The sequence below is a fragment of the Falco cherrug genome, chromosome 4 (genome assembly GCF_023634085.1).
Source record: "Falco cherrug isolate bFalChe1 chromosome 4, bFalChe1.pri, whole genome shotgun sequence".
NCBI classification, from domain to species: Eukaryota; Metazoa; Chordata; class Aves; order Falconiformes; family Falconidae; genus Falco; species Falco cherrug.
The window spans coordinates 33,621,758-33,636,821 of NC_073700.1; the positions used below are offsets into that span (position 1 = coordinate 33,621,758).

Genomic DNA, 15,064 nt, shown 5'->3' on the forward strand with positions numbered 1-15,064 from the left:
AACCTGATCATTGTCCAACAACGGTGCCATTTTCCTGATGTGTGTATCCATTAGATGAATAAACTTAGCCTTGTTCAAAAAATGCAAAAAGACAAAAGTATTAGAGTAAAAAGCTTAAACCCTCAGGAATACATACTATTTTAAAAGGTATTAATAGTCAGCAACTTATATGATAATTACACTGCATGTGGGACAACAGGAAATTAAACAACAGCTGCAAAGAGGAGTTACAATTATCCACCTATAGAAAACACATTTAGGAACTACCCTGCAAGAGCTATTTGTTAAAGGTTTTTTGCAGTTAATTATGTACGCACAGCTGCCGGGAGACTAGCCACACAGCTCAGACAGAAGGAAAGATTAACCAAAGCAAAACAGCGGTCTCCGAACGAGTGTGAGCCGCCACGGGGCTGCGGCGGGGATGGGGCCGTGTAGGTGAGCTGCCCCTCGGGTTTAGCCGCAGCAACGTCAAGGCAAAAACGATCATAAAATGCTGTTTTTCATTTGGCAGGGCTGCGCTGCCTCATGCCGTCCCCAACCACCCGCGCCCTTTCGCTCACCAAAGGGTGTCAGCGGAGCCCTCTGCCCGCAGCCTCCCGGCCCCCCCAGACTTGCCTCTCGTCGCCTCACCTCACCTCACGGGGGAAAGGCCCCTCGGCGCCCCGACCCCGCGCGTCCCGCCCGCTGGTGCCTCTCACCTCATGAGGGAAAGGCCCCTCGGCTCCCCGACCCCGCGCGTCCCGCCCGCTGGGCTTCTCCTCTCCTCACCTCACGAGGAAAAGCCTCCCCCGTTGCCCCCGCGCCCCCAGCCCGGACACGTCCCGAAAGCCCGGGCTCCCACCGCGCCCGTGACAGGGTTTCCCCTAAGCCCCTTCTGGCGAAGGTACCTGCCGGCACTCAGCCGACCCGACCCTTCCCCCGTGCGGGCCCGGGGCAGCCCAGCCCCACGCCCCGCTGGGCCCGCCGCGTTGCGGCGTTGCCGGTGGAGACAGGCCGGCCCCAGCGGCGGGCGGAGCGGGCGGCGGCGGCGGGCGGGTCCGCGGGGGGCGTGAGGAGCCACCCGGGCGCGAGGCCCGGGGCCAGTTCCAGTCAGCGCAGCCGGGGCCAGTCGCTTTAGTAGACAATTTATTTTGATAAACTTGCTCAATAACAAAAATACAAGTGAAGAAAATTATGTTCATTTTATACAGTTTGTATTAACATTTGTTTGGAAATCATTAATTGAAAAATGTTCTAAACCAATTAGAAAACAATCCTCAGTAAAGGCCGGGGCAGGGGACGCAGGCGGTTGGGTGTCAAGCTGCGAGCGACACGATGCCCAGGCAGGACAACCCCTTGCAGACACCGTTTCCTTCATTATTTTCATCCTTCACAAAGGTTTTAAAGGACAGCTTTCATTTTTATCGTGTGTGTGTGTGTTGGGGCAAACAGTAATCTACAGTCGTGTTCCGAAGTGGTTAAACGATGGCTCTGAAACACAGGTATGACAGGAGGGCCCTCGGCTGCTTCACTCCAGCCAGAGGACCAGGCTCAGGTGGTGGTGCAGGCTACCAGCACCTTCGGGAAACTGGTATCACTGGCCAGCAAGATTAACAACGGAAAGCGACTTTCAATAGACTGGTGTGTTCAGGGAAGCACACCCTCCCCAGGTCTGAGACAAACAGCTTCCAGGCAAATATTTCAGCTGAGCTCAACGCAAGATTTATACAGACAAATCCACTAGTTTTCTTTCTGAAGGTATTTCAAGCTTCTGATCTTACATTTTGTTGGCCAAACAAACAACATAGTGTGCAACAACATAGTGTGCACAAATTACATTACGATGGGACGTCAAACCTTTGGGGGAATTCTGAAGCAAAAGACTAAATAAGAATCTTTAGTGACATATGAAATGAGCTGTCCTTCAAAAAGTTACAATTAATGGCTGGCAGAATCAGAAAAGTTTATGTAAACACTCAACACAAATATGGGATTACCTTTGGAGAAGATACACATGGAAACATTTGCTTTTCATGAACTGAAAAAGTCTACAGATGTTTAGGCATGTTCAATACGAACTTCCCGTAGTTTAAAACAAAATCTTGTGCAAATAAAACCTATAAATAGTCTTCAGCAGATCTTACAGTGATGCTCTTAGGTATGAAAAGAATGCACACAACTTTAAAATAAAAGTAACAGACATAAGTTTGACAAATGATTGCACCATAAAACAGTGTTTTATATACAGTTTACAAGATATGATTTTCTGCTATAAATTAATACTGTACTATATAGTACTTAGTGACCTTATTAAAAGCAACTGTTGACAGCTGTCTCTTAATTACCGGGTGCTTTTATTTTAAATGCAGTTGGCTGCATCTATTTCTGGACTTAAAATGCTCAAATATTTAATTAAACTATCTACTTGTTAAATCTCTGCTATCATTTCATAATTCATAGCAATAGCATTGGCAGATCAGATATATTTCCAGCCAGCCAGCCACAGTCTTGGTATGCTCCAAAATAAGTGTTTTTTTTTTTTTTTATTAAATTATGATCCATTTAATCTAAGCCTAAATCCACTGTATACATGATGTTACTATAACTGAAATAAGCTGCGGAGGGGAGAAGAAATCTTAGCAACTGAGGAACTCCCACCGCCACCACCTGTGTTTGTTAAAAAAATCTCCTAGAACTATTTACAAGTGGCATTTCTGAAAATGAAGAGCTCCCCCCCAACATAATTTATGATTTATTTTTTTAAAGTGAATACTTCAGCTTAGGATACAACAGTGATAACACCAAAAATTTAGACACACAACCAGCTGATGAACCCTGCACTTTGTCTCACATCACTAGGGGCCAACATCACTAGGGACCTCACACTGCTCATGCAGATAAAGGCTTAAATTAGGAACCAAATCATATTTAATCCATCACTTCCAAGGAGGTGCTCAGCTGTATTTACAGACAAGTATGCTTTAAAAAAAATTTAGTGAGCCCTAAACACTCCCTTCTACCTGTGAGTGAGCTGACTGGAAAAAAAAGTTCACTTATAGGCCATTCCAGTGACAAGTTTGCTTTTCATTTGAAATCTTTGAACAAACTTAATTCAGCAAATAACCTTTTCATATTAAAATACCTGGGGAGGGGGAGAGGGAAGAGGTGGAGGAGGACAGGGACCCATTAGGGTCTGAATGGCACACAGTTTAAAAGAATTGTGCAAATTGTCTTATTTCAAACATTTAAGCTTATCAGATAAGTGATTATTTTGGGAACTGATTATATTTTATCAACAATCTCATTCCAAAATACTCTTTCGCTAACATTTTAGGAAAATGTCTATTCAGTAATGCAGTTCTAATAAGCTCAATGAAACAGCACTTGACAAATACCATTTTTTTGTGTTCATAATGAATCTCAGGTAAACCACGTATTAACTGGAAAACAAATACTGATGGTGCAGGAAGCTTTCCTGGGACACTAAACTGTACTTTCTGCAAGGTTAGATTAAGTAGTGAATTAAGATATCTATGGATTCAAATGTTTATCCTTGTGTTGAAAAATAAAACTACCTTTAGTGAGGAATATTTACTCCAAATTTGGGTGGCCCTTAAATGCACATTTAAAATTACAGCTTTAGTAAACAAGGCATATATTATTTAAACAATTATATTGCTCATTTTTTTTTTGGTAAAGATGAATTAATACTCAAAATAAAAATAAGTTCTTCCATCTTTGCAGTGGAATAGTGTTTGTATGACTTTAAAGATTGCATTTTACATGTGCTAGAGAAATGCTAACCTATAGTAAAATGCTGTGCTTGACCATGTATGAATGCTAATGTAACAATGCAGTAGAAAAAGAGACTTTCTGTACAACAGTTGCTAATAATTTAAATAGTGTCAGTTTCCCAAAATCAGGATTTTAACTTTAAGGTATGACATGATCTCACCTTCTACCCTCATATACAAATAAATTACCATAAAAAGAATTTTAGCTTAACTTAAAATTGCACCTAGAAAGGCATGGGATCGTTTGTACCTATTACAAAAACTGTTAAAATCAAGGGCTGCTACAAAGAATGAGGTAAACTGAAGACTCTCAGCTATGTGGCCTTCAGAGAAATGGCTTTTTTCTATTGAGTTCTAGTTTTGCACACCACAGTGTTTTGCTAGCAAAGCGTTCTGAGTTCTTTTCCAGGAACCATTTGTGTGTATATACATATATATACATATATGTGTATATACACACACACACATACACACACACTGTATACTGCATCAGCAAAATATATATATATATTTATATATATATTTATATAAATATAAGGAAGAAATCCCCCTCTAAAATGTTCCTTAGTGTTTTTCTAGAACTTATGGGGGAGGAGGGGATGTATGTCTTCTCGCCATTACATACATTTAGAGAACATGATTTGATCTATTGGCTTCTTGGTGCAGTAATGCAAGATTGATCCACATTGGTGCCAAAGGCTTTGCTCATCAGAAGGAAGATGTAAAATACTAATCTCCTAAACAGCGAGGCCAGCCTCACTTGAATTCCTCTGCAACCCTCTGGTCTACCACAAAGTTCATAAATACTTTGACTTCCAAATCATTAGACGTTAAAAACAGGAACAGTACAGTAACATGGGGCATTATGCTTCTCAGTGTAAAGCATTCTTCACTAGTTCCTATCACAGTGCAGACCCGACTGCATTAAAATATGCTCAGGAGATTAGTTGACGTTGTCTGTATTTGGTTACGGGAAAGGCTCTCCTTTTTTTTATCCAAAGTGCATAGTGAGAACAAGTCAAAGCATTCTTCTTTTCAGTAAGTGTTTCATAGTCTGATTTAAGCATCCTCCTGAGAATGCAATTCCGATGTCTTGCTCTTTTCCAAAATAGTCCTGCAGTTCAGACATTCATCAGCCAGGTAAACAAACTTTGCCAGCAAATAGAAGTCCCACTATTGTAAAGAAAATGGATAAGACAAACAGTACATACGAAGACCCAACCACTGTGTTATTGGGTAATTTATATGGTTGACCTCCAACTTCATTGATGTAAAATCCAATTGGAAATATTAGGGCTGCCATACAGAATAGAATCACTGCAAAGAAAGAAGAGAAAAAAAGAGTCACTGCTGTGTTAAAGTGAGAATATTTATCCATTCCTAGAGCAGTCCAGACAAGCAAGCAAAGTATTCTGACCAAACTGAACAGCTGAGATATTCTACTACCTAACTTGCTTGAAAGGACTGAGTAGGCATTATCATGCTTTTAAAACATCCCCCATCTATTCCCAAGAAAAACTAAAAACCCCCAATTTTCACTGTAATTTCAGTCCTGCTCACTAGATCATGAACTGTCTTTACAGAATAAAAATTTGGTGGATGTACCTCTACCATCATCCACAAATTTAGTCACAGAGTTCATTATTTCTTCAGTTAATTTTTCCCCAAAGTAAAGGTAAACTAACATTCAACATTGAAGAAACTCCTTTTCTATTGTCAAGAGTTGTCTTTTTTCCAACTGTAGTTGCCCTCTCCCATTCTTCCACACAAATTCCTTTTCTGTAAGTTTGCTACAAATAGAAAACACAGGTTGTCATTACAGTTTCTTTTAGATTAAAAGATGCCAGTTTCCTAGTTATATGGATGTTTCCTTATGTAATTAAATATCTTTAAGATTTTCTACCAGAATACAAAGAATGTTTTCTGATTCAGTTTAATCTAAGCTTCTTAGTGAAAAACTTCAAATTCAGACTCCATGAACAAAGAGAACCAAGCAATGAGGTTTTTTATTTCACCTGAACAGTTAGACTTATGTACGTGGTTCATGCTTACAACTGACTCTGTGTGGATGTACAAAAAAGAAACCAGAACTCCTATTAAAGCCATTAATTAGAATTACATTATGGATTTCAAAGGCTTCAGGTATCAAGAGTGGCTAACATTCCTCACAGCACATTTCAGTACACTGATCAAATCCAGGAGGGCACATCCAGGGTTGTTATCCTTCCCTTTGGATAAGTAACTCTGTTTAGTTCAAATGTAGCAATATGCTTGACCAAAGGAACGCCTTCCAAATATGGTCCCTCTAAGAGGCAAGACATTCTTCATAATAAAAAGGATTCACTTTTGAATCGGTTTGATTGTATATGCAAGAATATACAATTAGGTTTTTAATCAGTATTAGAAGAACACAATTTTATCTCATTCTACCAGTTCAGTCAACTACTAGTGCTTTACTCTTATTTCACTTCTATGTATTTCAACTTTGTTTCAAACATAATTTATTATGAGTGGAGCATGGCATCCCAATACCCATTATTCAACCAAATCTAAATTATATTGGGGGGGGGGGAAGGGGCTGAACCTGCTCTGTTCTCCCACCAAGCCCAGAAATCCACATACTGACATCTCCTAACATGATGCACTGGCTACCACTGAAGCTTCTCCTAGTCCTCAAAGTGCACCTATAAACACAGCCACATGAAAAAGAAAATCCAAGCCAAGTTACAATGCTCCTACATGAATAAAGTGCATTACACGCTGATTTTTTCAGTCTTCTCTCAGTTAACAGACTGCTGCTTTTTGTTTGTTAGTAAGGGTCACAGGTGCTGTCCTTGTCTCCCCTTTCCCTACCACTAAGAGACAGAACAAACTGCGGATGCTGTTCCCTCCTTGAGCTTCCCCACAAGTCAAACAAGCAAGAGTAAAACACTCTAGCAACAGTAATAGCCATCATCTTGATCACTGGTTGCTGTGCAAGTCAGCAGTGCTGCAGCTGCTTTTCCAAAGGTACATAAATTCAGAAGCTTGCCTGTCCCCTTTGGCCTTACCAGGACAAAGTCTCCAGTTTTTCCAAATGAGAACATGATGGGCTGGAGCAGCCTCAGTATTTTTCAATGTAACTTCACTACTGCTTTTCCTGACTAAATACACATGCTCCCATTTACCCAGCTACAGTGTTACACGCCCATACTAAAACCTTTTTTTTTTTAATGGACTCTGTGTTTATCCAAGATTAGGAGTTTATAATATATTTTATATCTTGATGCTCAAAGCTTATGATTTGCATAGCACAGGTTTCAGCTTTGAGGAAAAAAATCACTCCTGTGCTACAAAAGAGACTAGTATGGGCATGATGATTCTGAACTCAAGAAGTGTTCAAGTAGGACTTGGGCAGAAACAAAAAAAGGACAGTTTCATAAACCGTGATCCACATCAGAACATCAGCCGCTCCTTGCTTTCCTAAACATGTGCAATTTTCACAACACTTTGAGTCAAGAGCTGCTACCCCTCGGATCAACCTGCCTTTCAGCTGACAACAGTGAGCAGGAAAGAATGCACTAGAGGGAGCTCGTCTCTCGCTTTTAATGCAACCGCAGCCGGCGGATTATTTTTTAAAACATAAAAAAAAAGAGCACAAACAAAAAACATCTGGCAACTGCATAGTTACTACATTCTTGGACAGTGCTACCTTCGTTAGGCTATCTATTAAAACACAACCAAAGAACCAGCAACCAGATGTTAAACATTAAATAAACTAGAAAGTTTTAATCTACATGATATCAGTCCATGTAATTCCACACTACACAATCTAATCCTTAAAGAATGTTCCCCCTTTTTTAATTAATCTTAACCAACAGCTGGTCCATCTGAGGAGACAAAGCTTGGGTATGTGTTTCTTGAGCAGACTTGTGCAAGCACAGAAGATCTCCATACTCGAGTGGTCCAGAAAACAGTGGTTGATGTGCAATTAGTAACGCAACATACAATTAGTAACAGTTTGAACAATACTCTGAGGAGTATTGTTACATTACATCCAGTATTACTCCATTACATCCAGTTTGTCTCTGATGAGCATTCCAGTTCTTTACGAAACTTCTGTAGTATTTTAACAATAACACACTTCTAGCTTTAGGATTCTGAAAGCAACCTGCACTTTCAAGATTAAATTTATTATATTTAAGTACGACACAGCTGGAAAAATTCTGATGGCCTCATGGGTACAGTTGAAGAATAGATCCCTCTCTACTAAACCTTTGTTCTTTGAGGCATGTTGTATATACATGCACCAGTGCTCCTAGGTCTGAGACCTGCTAGTAGCACTGTACTGCTGAGTGGAGTGTGCCCGGGGTCTCCCAGTGTTCCCACTGCAGGACGGGAGGGTGCAGGTAGCTCAACATTCCCTCAGTCCACAGCAGGAGAAAAAATAAATCCTGCGCATGCAGGCAGTGTGCAGAATGCTGATGCGCATACACATTTCAAACATTTACTACAGCATTAACCAGCCATCTTTCCTCTTCCACTGCACATACTGCAGTGCACATGGTCTGCTGTGAGGGTGTCCAAGCAATCTTCTTAATGTGGTCTGAATTTTTAGTCTACTGAAATAGCAAATAAAAAAAGTATTCATCAAAGCCTACCTCAGATTAGGAAGCCTCGCAGAAGAATGATGGCAAAGTTTTGAGACTTCATTAAGAAAAGTCTGCATGACAAATTTATTTTAAAAAAAGAAGAAAGTAAGGAGAAAATCCAATATATGAAGTGCTCAGTTAACTTTGTGTGTATTCTTTTAGAAGGAGATTTGTAAGCTAAAGGAAACAAATCTCTTATACAGGTTGTAGCCCAAACACAACTCTCCATATCTGGTAGCGTCAACTCAATGAATTTCCAGCAACATTTCCAGCAACCCATAAAGAACTTCTCCCTCAAGAGTACATACTTTTGATTTCAAATTCTTCCTTGGGTAGGAAAATTTCCAGAAAAGACACTTAATGAGTACAATTTCTACTAACAAAAATATTTAGGTAACAAAACACAATTATTTCTAGTCTGCTTCTGAATGGTGGCTGTTAAAAAAAGACAGTTCCTGTAATTCTTTAGCTTGAAATCGTTTTGAGCATCCAATGACAACTTCAAAAAATCCAGGATACGGCATATTAAAAGGAGGAAAAAGCTATGGTCTAGTCTTTAGAGGGCTCATTGTAATACCTGCTTGCCTCTTTAGAGATGCATAACATAGAAAGCAGCACCTGGTACAAATCTTTAATAACTCAAGCAGCACTTTCTTCACTGCAGAACACCAGGGACAGACATTTGCAGTATGGCTACTGTGAGTTAAGAATGTGATTATTCTGCCCCATTTTTACTTGCATTCCAAAAAGCAAGTCCATTACGCTCATGAACACTTGAATTTTTAGGTGAAAAGAAATGACAGACTCTTTGGTAACTGCTGGAAAAATGGCAGAAATATGATTTTTCTGTCCAGCATCTCCTCCCTTCGTACATTTCAGAGAAGCACCTCAGACACAGAACAAATTCCCTTTCTAGTAGTTGCAGCTTGTGAAAGACCTGAATCTGTGTAAGATGTAAACAGATCTTGTGAGAGCTCCGTGATTTCCTGCAGTAGCCAAGACTGTTATAGTATACAGAAGACCACCTAGGTAGCTTCTGCAGAGAATAAGTTTCCGTAATTAGAAACAATGTTCAGAGCTTAACAGTATCTGTTCAAGGACCATGGAAATTACATTTGAGATTTACCATAGATTCATTCTATCTTCTAAACCAGAAAAGGGCACAATAAGCACCCTGAAAAAGCAAGGGGGTTACATAAATTTGAAGTACGGCTAGCAAAAAAGCAGTTTCAGTGATACATGGAAAAATACCAAAGCCAGGTTACTTTTTTGCCACCAACTTGTGCCACTGTGTCACAGGGCATAATTAGCGATGAAGTGGTATAGAAGCTGGAACGGCAACACGCAGTTAGCTCACACTTGAGCAACTGGTAAATAATACCATGCAAAAGAATAGCTGATCAGATCTTTGGCTGCTATCAAAACACACACACAGCTGAGTTTGCAACACTTTCGTTCACTGAAAAACACCACAAAGACCTGGGCAGTGCATAAACAAACACCAAGAAAAAATCCAGTCTCCATTACGTTGTATGAATTCGGTACTACAGTTAACGGGACTCAAATGTTAGTGATAGTTTTGATAGTATCTATGCCCAAAGTGACAATACCTATCACATCAGAAGGAATACTGTGATTCTTGAAAGACTCTACAGAAGGTGAAGGAAAACTTTCACATTTGCCTTTAGAAACTTTTGTCACTCGTGCAGTATGACCTGGAGCAGGAAAATACCTCTACTCTCCCCAAAGCTGTTTTGCGGAGAAGCCAGAAAGACAAGTTTCTGTGCAGTAAAATCACCGATGACTGGAAAAGGATGCAAGTGCTGTGCTAGTAAATACTCTTCCGGGTACATACAAGAAAGAGAACTGACAGATCAAACTTTTGTCCTTTGTGTGTCCCTTAGCTAAACGAGATAGACAAGACCACTCTCAGCAATAATTCATATCTATAGGTGTAAGTCGAAAAAATCCAGAGTCATCCAAGATGACAAGATTAAAAGCAAAAATTCCATGAAAAATATAAGCTATACATATATATACACATTTCAGCATGAACTGGGCAAGAGTGACCTCTTACCAGGCTCTCCTTGCTGCTGTCAAGAGTCGGAAGGAAAGGGCTGAGCAAGAGGATTCCTTTGGCCTTAGACGATTTACTCCAGACACCCTTGCATTTGCAGAGAAAGGAGCTGCCAGCGCCAGAGCTGCCCTTAGCAGTCCCAGCAGACTCCCTCGCCTGCCTAAGACAGCATGCCCTATGCTGTGTTCAGAAAGTTCTGAGAGAAGAGTATCTGTTAGCAGCCTGTACGAGGCTGTGGAGTCTTGAAATTGCTTGCAGAAGAGATGTAATACAACTATGAAGTTTTCCCCACCCCTTCTAATAAGTTACACATGTTTTCATCTTACAGCACAGGCACTTCACAGGAAGGACCTGTTCATAGTATTCCAAGTTGATTCCACATGGCTGCATGTTTCCTAATACTAATCTACAAATAAGTTACTAACTTGCGCTGCCATCCAATGAACCACAGAAGTCACTCATCAACTTTTTGGAAAACAACCAATCAAACCAAACCAACAACAAAAAAATCTCCCAATCCCCCAGAACTCTTTCTCTATTCGTTCCTTTTCTTCACAAGTGATTTTTCTGACAAGTGAGTTAAGCAATAAAATTTCCCATCATCATTGTTATCAGGAATGCAAAGGTCACAGCGCCCTATGTACTGGAGAAGAGCATCAAAGATGCTGAGGTTTAGAATGTGGCAATGCAGTGATCATATCTTAATAGAATTATGAATACTTCTGACTTGCAAAAGAACAAATTAGTATGTTTCATTATTAAACATCTCATAACAAAAAGGCAAGTGCTGAAATAAAAGTGTCCTTCTATATTTAGACTTCAAATAATGGACCTGTTGCAAGCTTAAAGAAATCTACAGGGAAAAAACCAGCTTTAGGGTATCAGATTTTTTGGCTGAACTAACCATCACAATTGTAGAAAACTAAAGATGCACGGATATGACAATTGAAGATACTAAAAAAACCCCACCATTAAAATACATAATGCCCAAAATACAAGTTCTGAATTAAGAAAAAACCCTCAATAAATAAACTGTGGTATCAACTATTAATACATAGTACTCCAAAAACCCCTCTTTATCCTAGAGCTTTGACTTCAGCTTACTGTAAATATCTTAATTCTGAGTTTAAACCCTCCCTGCATACACTAGATATACATGAAATATGTATACATAAACAAGGGCACTGGAAAAGTTGGGGTGGAATATTCAGTACTACTCATGTCTGCTATTTAAATCATTCACCGGAAAATAATAAGTCAATCACAACAGATACAGCATTTTGATAGCTCCATTGTCTGCAAGAGCTGCACTATTAATTTAATATGCTGTGTAGCAAAGTTGTCAGAAGGATGGCTTTGATTGTACAAGTGCCTCACTGAAGTACTTTTGTTGAAGCTCAGCAGTTTATATTATTCCCTTCCCCAAAACAAGGTTAAATCTCATTCATATTAGATATCATTAGATGTCAAAGAATTCCATTAAACCTTATTTATGCCTGTGTAAACCACAAACTTGCATTTTCTAGTTAGTGTTCACACTACCTTTAGTGGTATGTCATAATTCAAGTCAATTTAAAAGCCCTCAGGTTTTGAGTTTTTTCATGCTGTCATCCCCACCATTAAGGCACCATTTCACAGTTGGGCTAAGCCTGTAACACACACCAAGAAAAGGAAGTTTGAAAGTTATTCCCCTTACTTGTTATAACTGTTTTTCTTTTGCACCAAAGTAGCCATAGGATATGTTTCCCTGTGCAGAAACACGGGACTGCTAGGGAAGGCTCAGCTGCGAGGAGTTAGGCTGGTGCTCAGACAGAACAGAATCGAGGGAGGCAGAAAAACGCTGGTACTCCTCCCTCCAGCTAAAGCACTGCTGTGGGTCACTTAGGGAAGCAAAAGTCTCAGTGCTGTGAAGCACAGCAGATGCTCTGCAGTGGGCAATCCTCCTGCATAGCCAATTAGAATGCAGATATTCTGAATAAAACACCCGCTGTCAGCATGAAGCAGGACTGAACCAGCATCAACCCTGAATGAGGTATTCATGAGACACCTGAAGCACGGATGGATTTCAGACTGTAATGTCTCAGACGTATCAACTGCCTCCTCTTCCTCAGGGAGGGAATTTTCAGTCATTCCATTCTGCTAGGAATAAGTCCTGGAAATATGGGAGTGGGGAAGTATGAAAGACCATCAGACACACAACTCAGGACTGACCTCTTCTATGCCTGCTCATTTTCTTAGGTCAGTTATGGTCACTGCCCAAGGAGGGTAAAGGGGTCAGGCCTTCCTTTCTCTCCCCTTGGGCCCACAAACTATTATTCCCTCTCAGTGTCTTAACATACCAACTGTGTTTTTTGCAGATTTTTTTTTCCCTTCAGACATGGTATTTAAAGAGAAGGAATGTTTTGTCTAGCCCTAAGCATCACTCCTTGACAACACTATACTGTTATTTTAGAGTCCACCAGTTTATCCTGCATACAGGTCAACTGTGTAGTTGAGGTCACTTACTTCCAGTGAAAGCTATCCAGCGGGCATATTTAGTAGCTTCTCTTCGCCAGTGGGAAGCCACCAGCAAACCACATGTGACAGTTAGTGAAATGATTCCCATAATGATGAAAAATAACGTAGTGACCCACTCAGGAGGCAGCCGTGGAGGAATACAGGTCCTGTCACGTCCATGGATGGTTTGACACTGTCGCACAAGGCCAACTGTGAGAGCACCTGAAAATACATAGCAGAGAGGCAAGTAAACTTTCAAAATCCTCTCTGAGGGGCGCTCAACTGCAAACCAAAGCTCAGAATCGTCCAAAAATAAGGGATTCTTTCTTTGATGAACCTTAATAAGCCTTTCAAACACAGTGGATAAGGGGGACATGCTTCATGTTCTTTCATCATACGCTTGCACAAGTTCAAGTGAGATGGCTGCAAGCTGTATCTGGTTCTTGAGTGGCAATCAAGGTCTAATCAAAGGGATAAAGTACTCCTATAAAGCCTGCCAGTATCAGCTAAAGTGGTAGCTGAGTTGCATAGAGAATCACTCCCTCATCTGTGCAAGATGCAATACTCCTATAACCTAACAAAATGAATTGCAGCCCCCTAAAATGCCTTTAATTGTCTAATGCCTTTTCCCCCTTGTCTGTAAATACAGCTTTAATCCTCAAAGTCTTGCAGCAGAAACTGCATTTGATTCATACAAAGACTTTAAGAACATTTGTTAAAAGAACCCCATCAACATTTCTTGACATTAACTTTTAAAGAGTCCCTCTATGCAAGAGACTGGTCAGCCCTTTTGACAGCAAAGAGCTACTACACACACAAACTGGGATATCTATGCAAAACATCTCTCAAAAAGATTCTAGAAAAAGGGCAAGACTGTTACAGGAACCATACATTTTTTTACACAAAATGAGGTACCTTCCGTTAAATAAAAAAAATAAATCTGATTTAATATCCAAGTCAGTGTTTTTGAGACTCATAAAGAAGCTTTTAGTAAGCTTTAATAGTGAAGCTTGCTTTATTTGCAAAATTGCAACTCAAAATTAACAGGCAAGGTTAAAATCCATTTCTTCCAGTGTCTCAATTAAGTCCTATATTTCTCACTTTTGTCCCTTCTTCTGAGCGGTTTTCTTAAATAATCACAACTGCCCTTTATCTAAATTAGGAGCAAAACCCAACAGTGGGTAACATTAGAGTCAACATCTCCTTCCACAAATTATTGTAAATTTTGCTATAGTTGACCAATTTAAAATAAAAAGAGGGCAACTTGAAACAATTACAGTAAGACTTAGGTTTAGCTTAGGTTTAGCATGCCTTTTGGAAGGAGAAGCAACTGCCATACTTTTTGGCTTCTTCTTGGAGAATAAATAAATAAATAAATTCATAAAAGCATGAAACAAAGTAGTAAGCCAATAGCCAAAAGGGTAACCAGTCCTAGCATGCACCTCCATGCACCCTTGAGCCAATTTCTACAAGTGTTCAGATCCTGTCTGCTCACACCTCAGCAACGAGTACCAGCACAATCAGCCTCTGAGTTTAGAACCACTGGGTTAGCAGGCAGAGTATCGTGTTTTATTAAATGTGGTGCTTCTGATACACTCCTGGAGGGTGAGAAGAACCAAGAGCAAAAACATTACTGAATCAGTTCTGTTGAAGCATTCCTGCAACCTTTGCTTAGACTACCAATTTTAGCCCTATTCAAATACATCCTTTTAATTACCTATTCATCAACTGAAAGATTCTGAGATGAAATTTCAGCTGAAAGCTGAAGTAAAATAATTTCAGAAAGTGTTGTTTACAAGACCAACAAAATTGGCATTTTCTACTGCAAATACACAGCAATCACACCATTGCTGTGCACCGGGATTACACAAAACTGAGTCAGAATTACACAAGCAATCTTGCACAGCTCACATAGCTGTAATGTACACAGTTTTACATGAACTGCTTCCCAGTTGCTTTTCCATCACCTGCAATGCTTCCATTTTACACCAGCTCCTGGGGCAGAGGGGAGATATGCATGTGTCTTTAAAAAAGTCACCTTCCTTGAAACACACACACATTGCAGAACCTCATGCAAAACACTAAGC

At 40.1% G+C, this 15,064-nt stretch overlaps 1 protein-coding gene across 1 annotated transcript in view; it reads right to left on the reverse strand.

The window, feature by feature from the left end:
- Positions 1-1,108: 1,108 nt before the first annotated feature.
- Positions 1,109-15,064, reverse strand: part of MOSMO (modulator of smoothened) — a 33,195-nt gene continuing 19,239 nt past the window's right edge. The window contains exons 2-3 of the mRNA XM_055707370.1: positions 12,987-13,199; positions 1,109-5,090 (exon numbers count right to left, since the gene is read on the reverse strand). Of these exons, the coding sequence (XP_055563345.1) occupies positions 4,906-5,090; positions 12,987-13,199 (398 nt within the window). The 3' untranslated portion in view covers positions 1,109-4,905. The remainder of the gene's footprint in view (positions 5,091-12,986; positions 13,200-15,064) is intronic.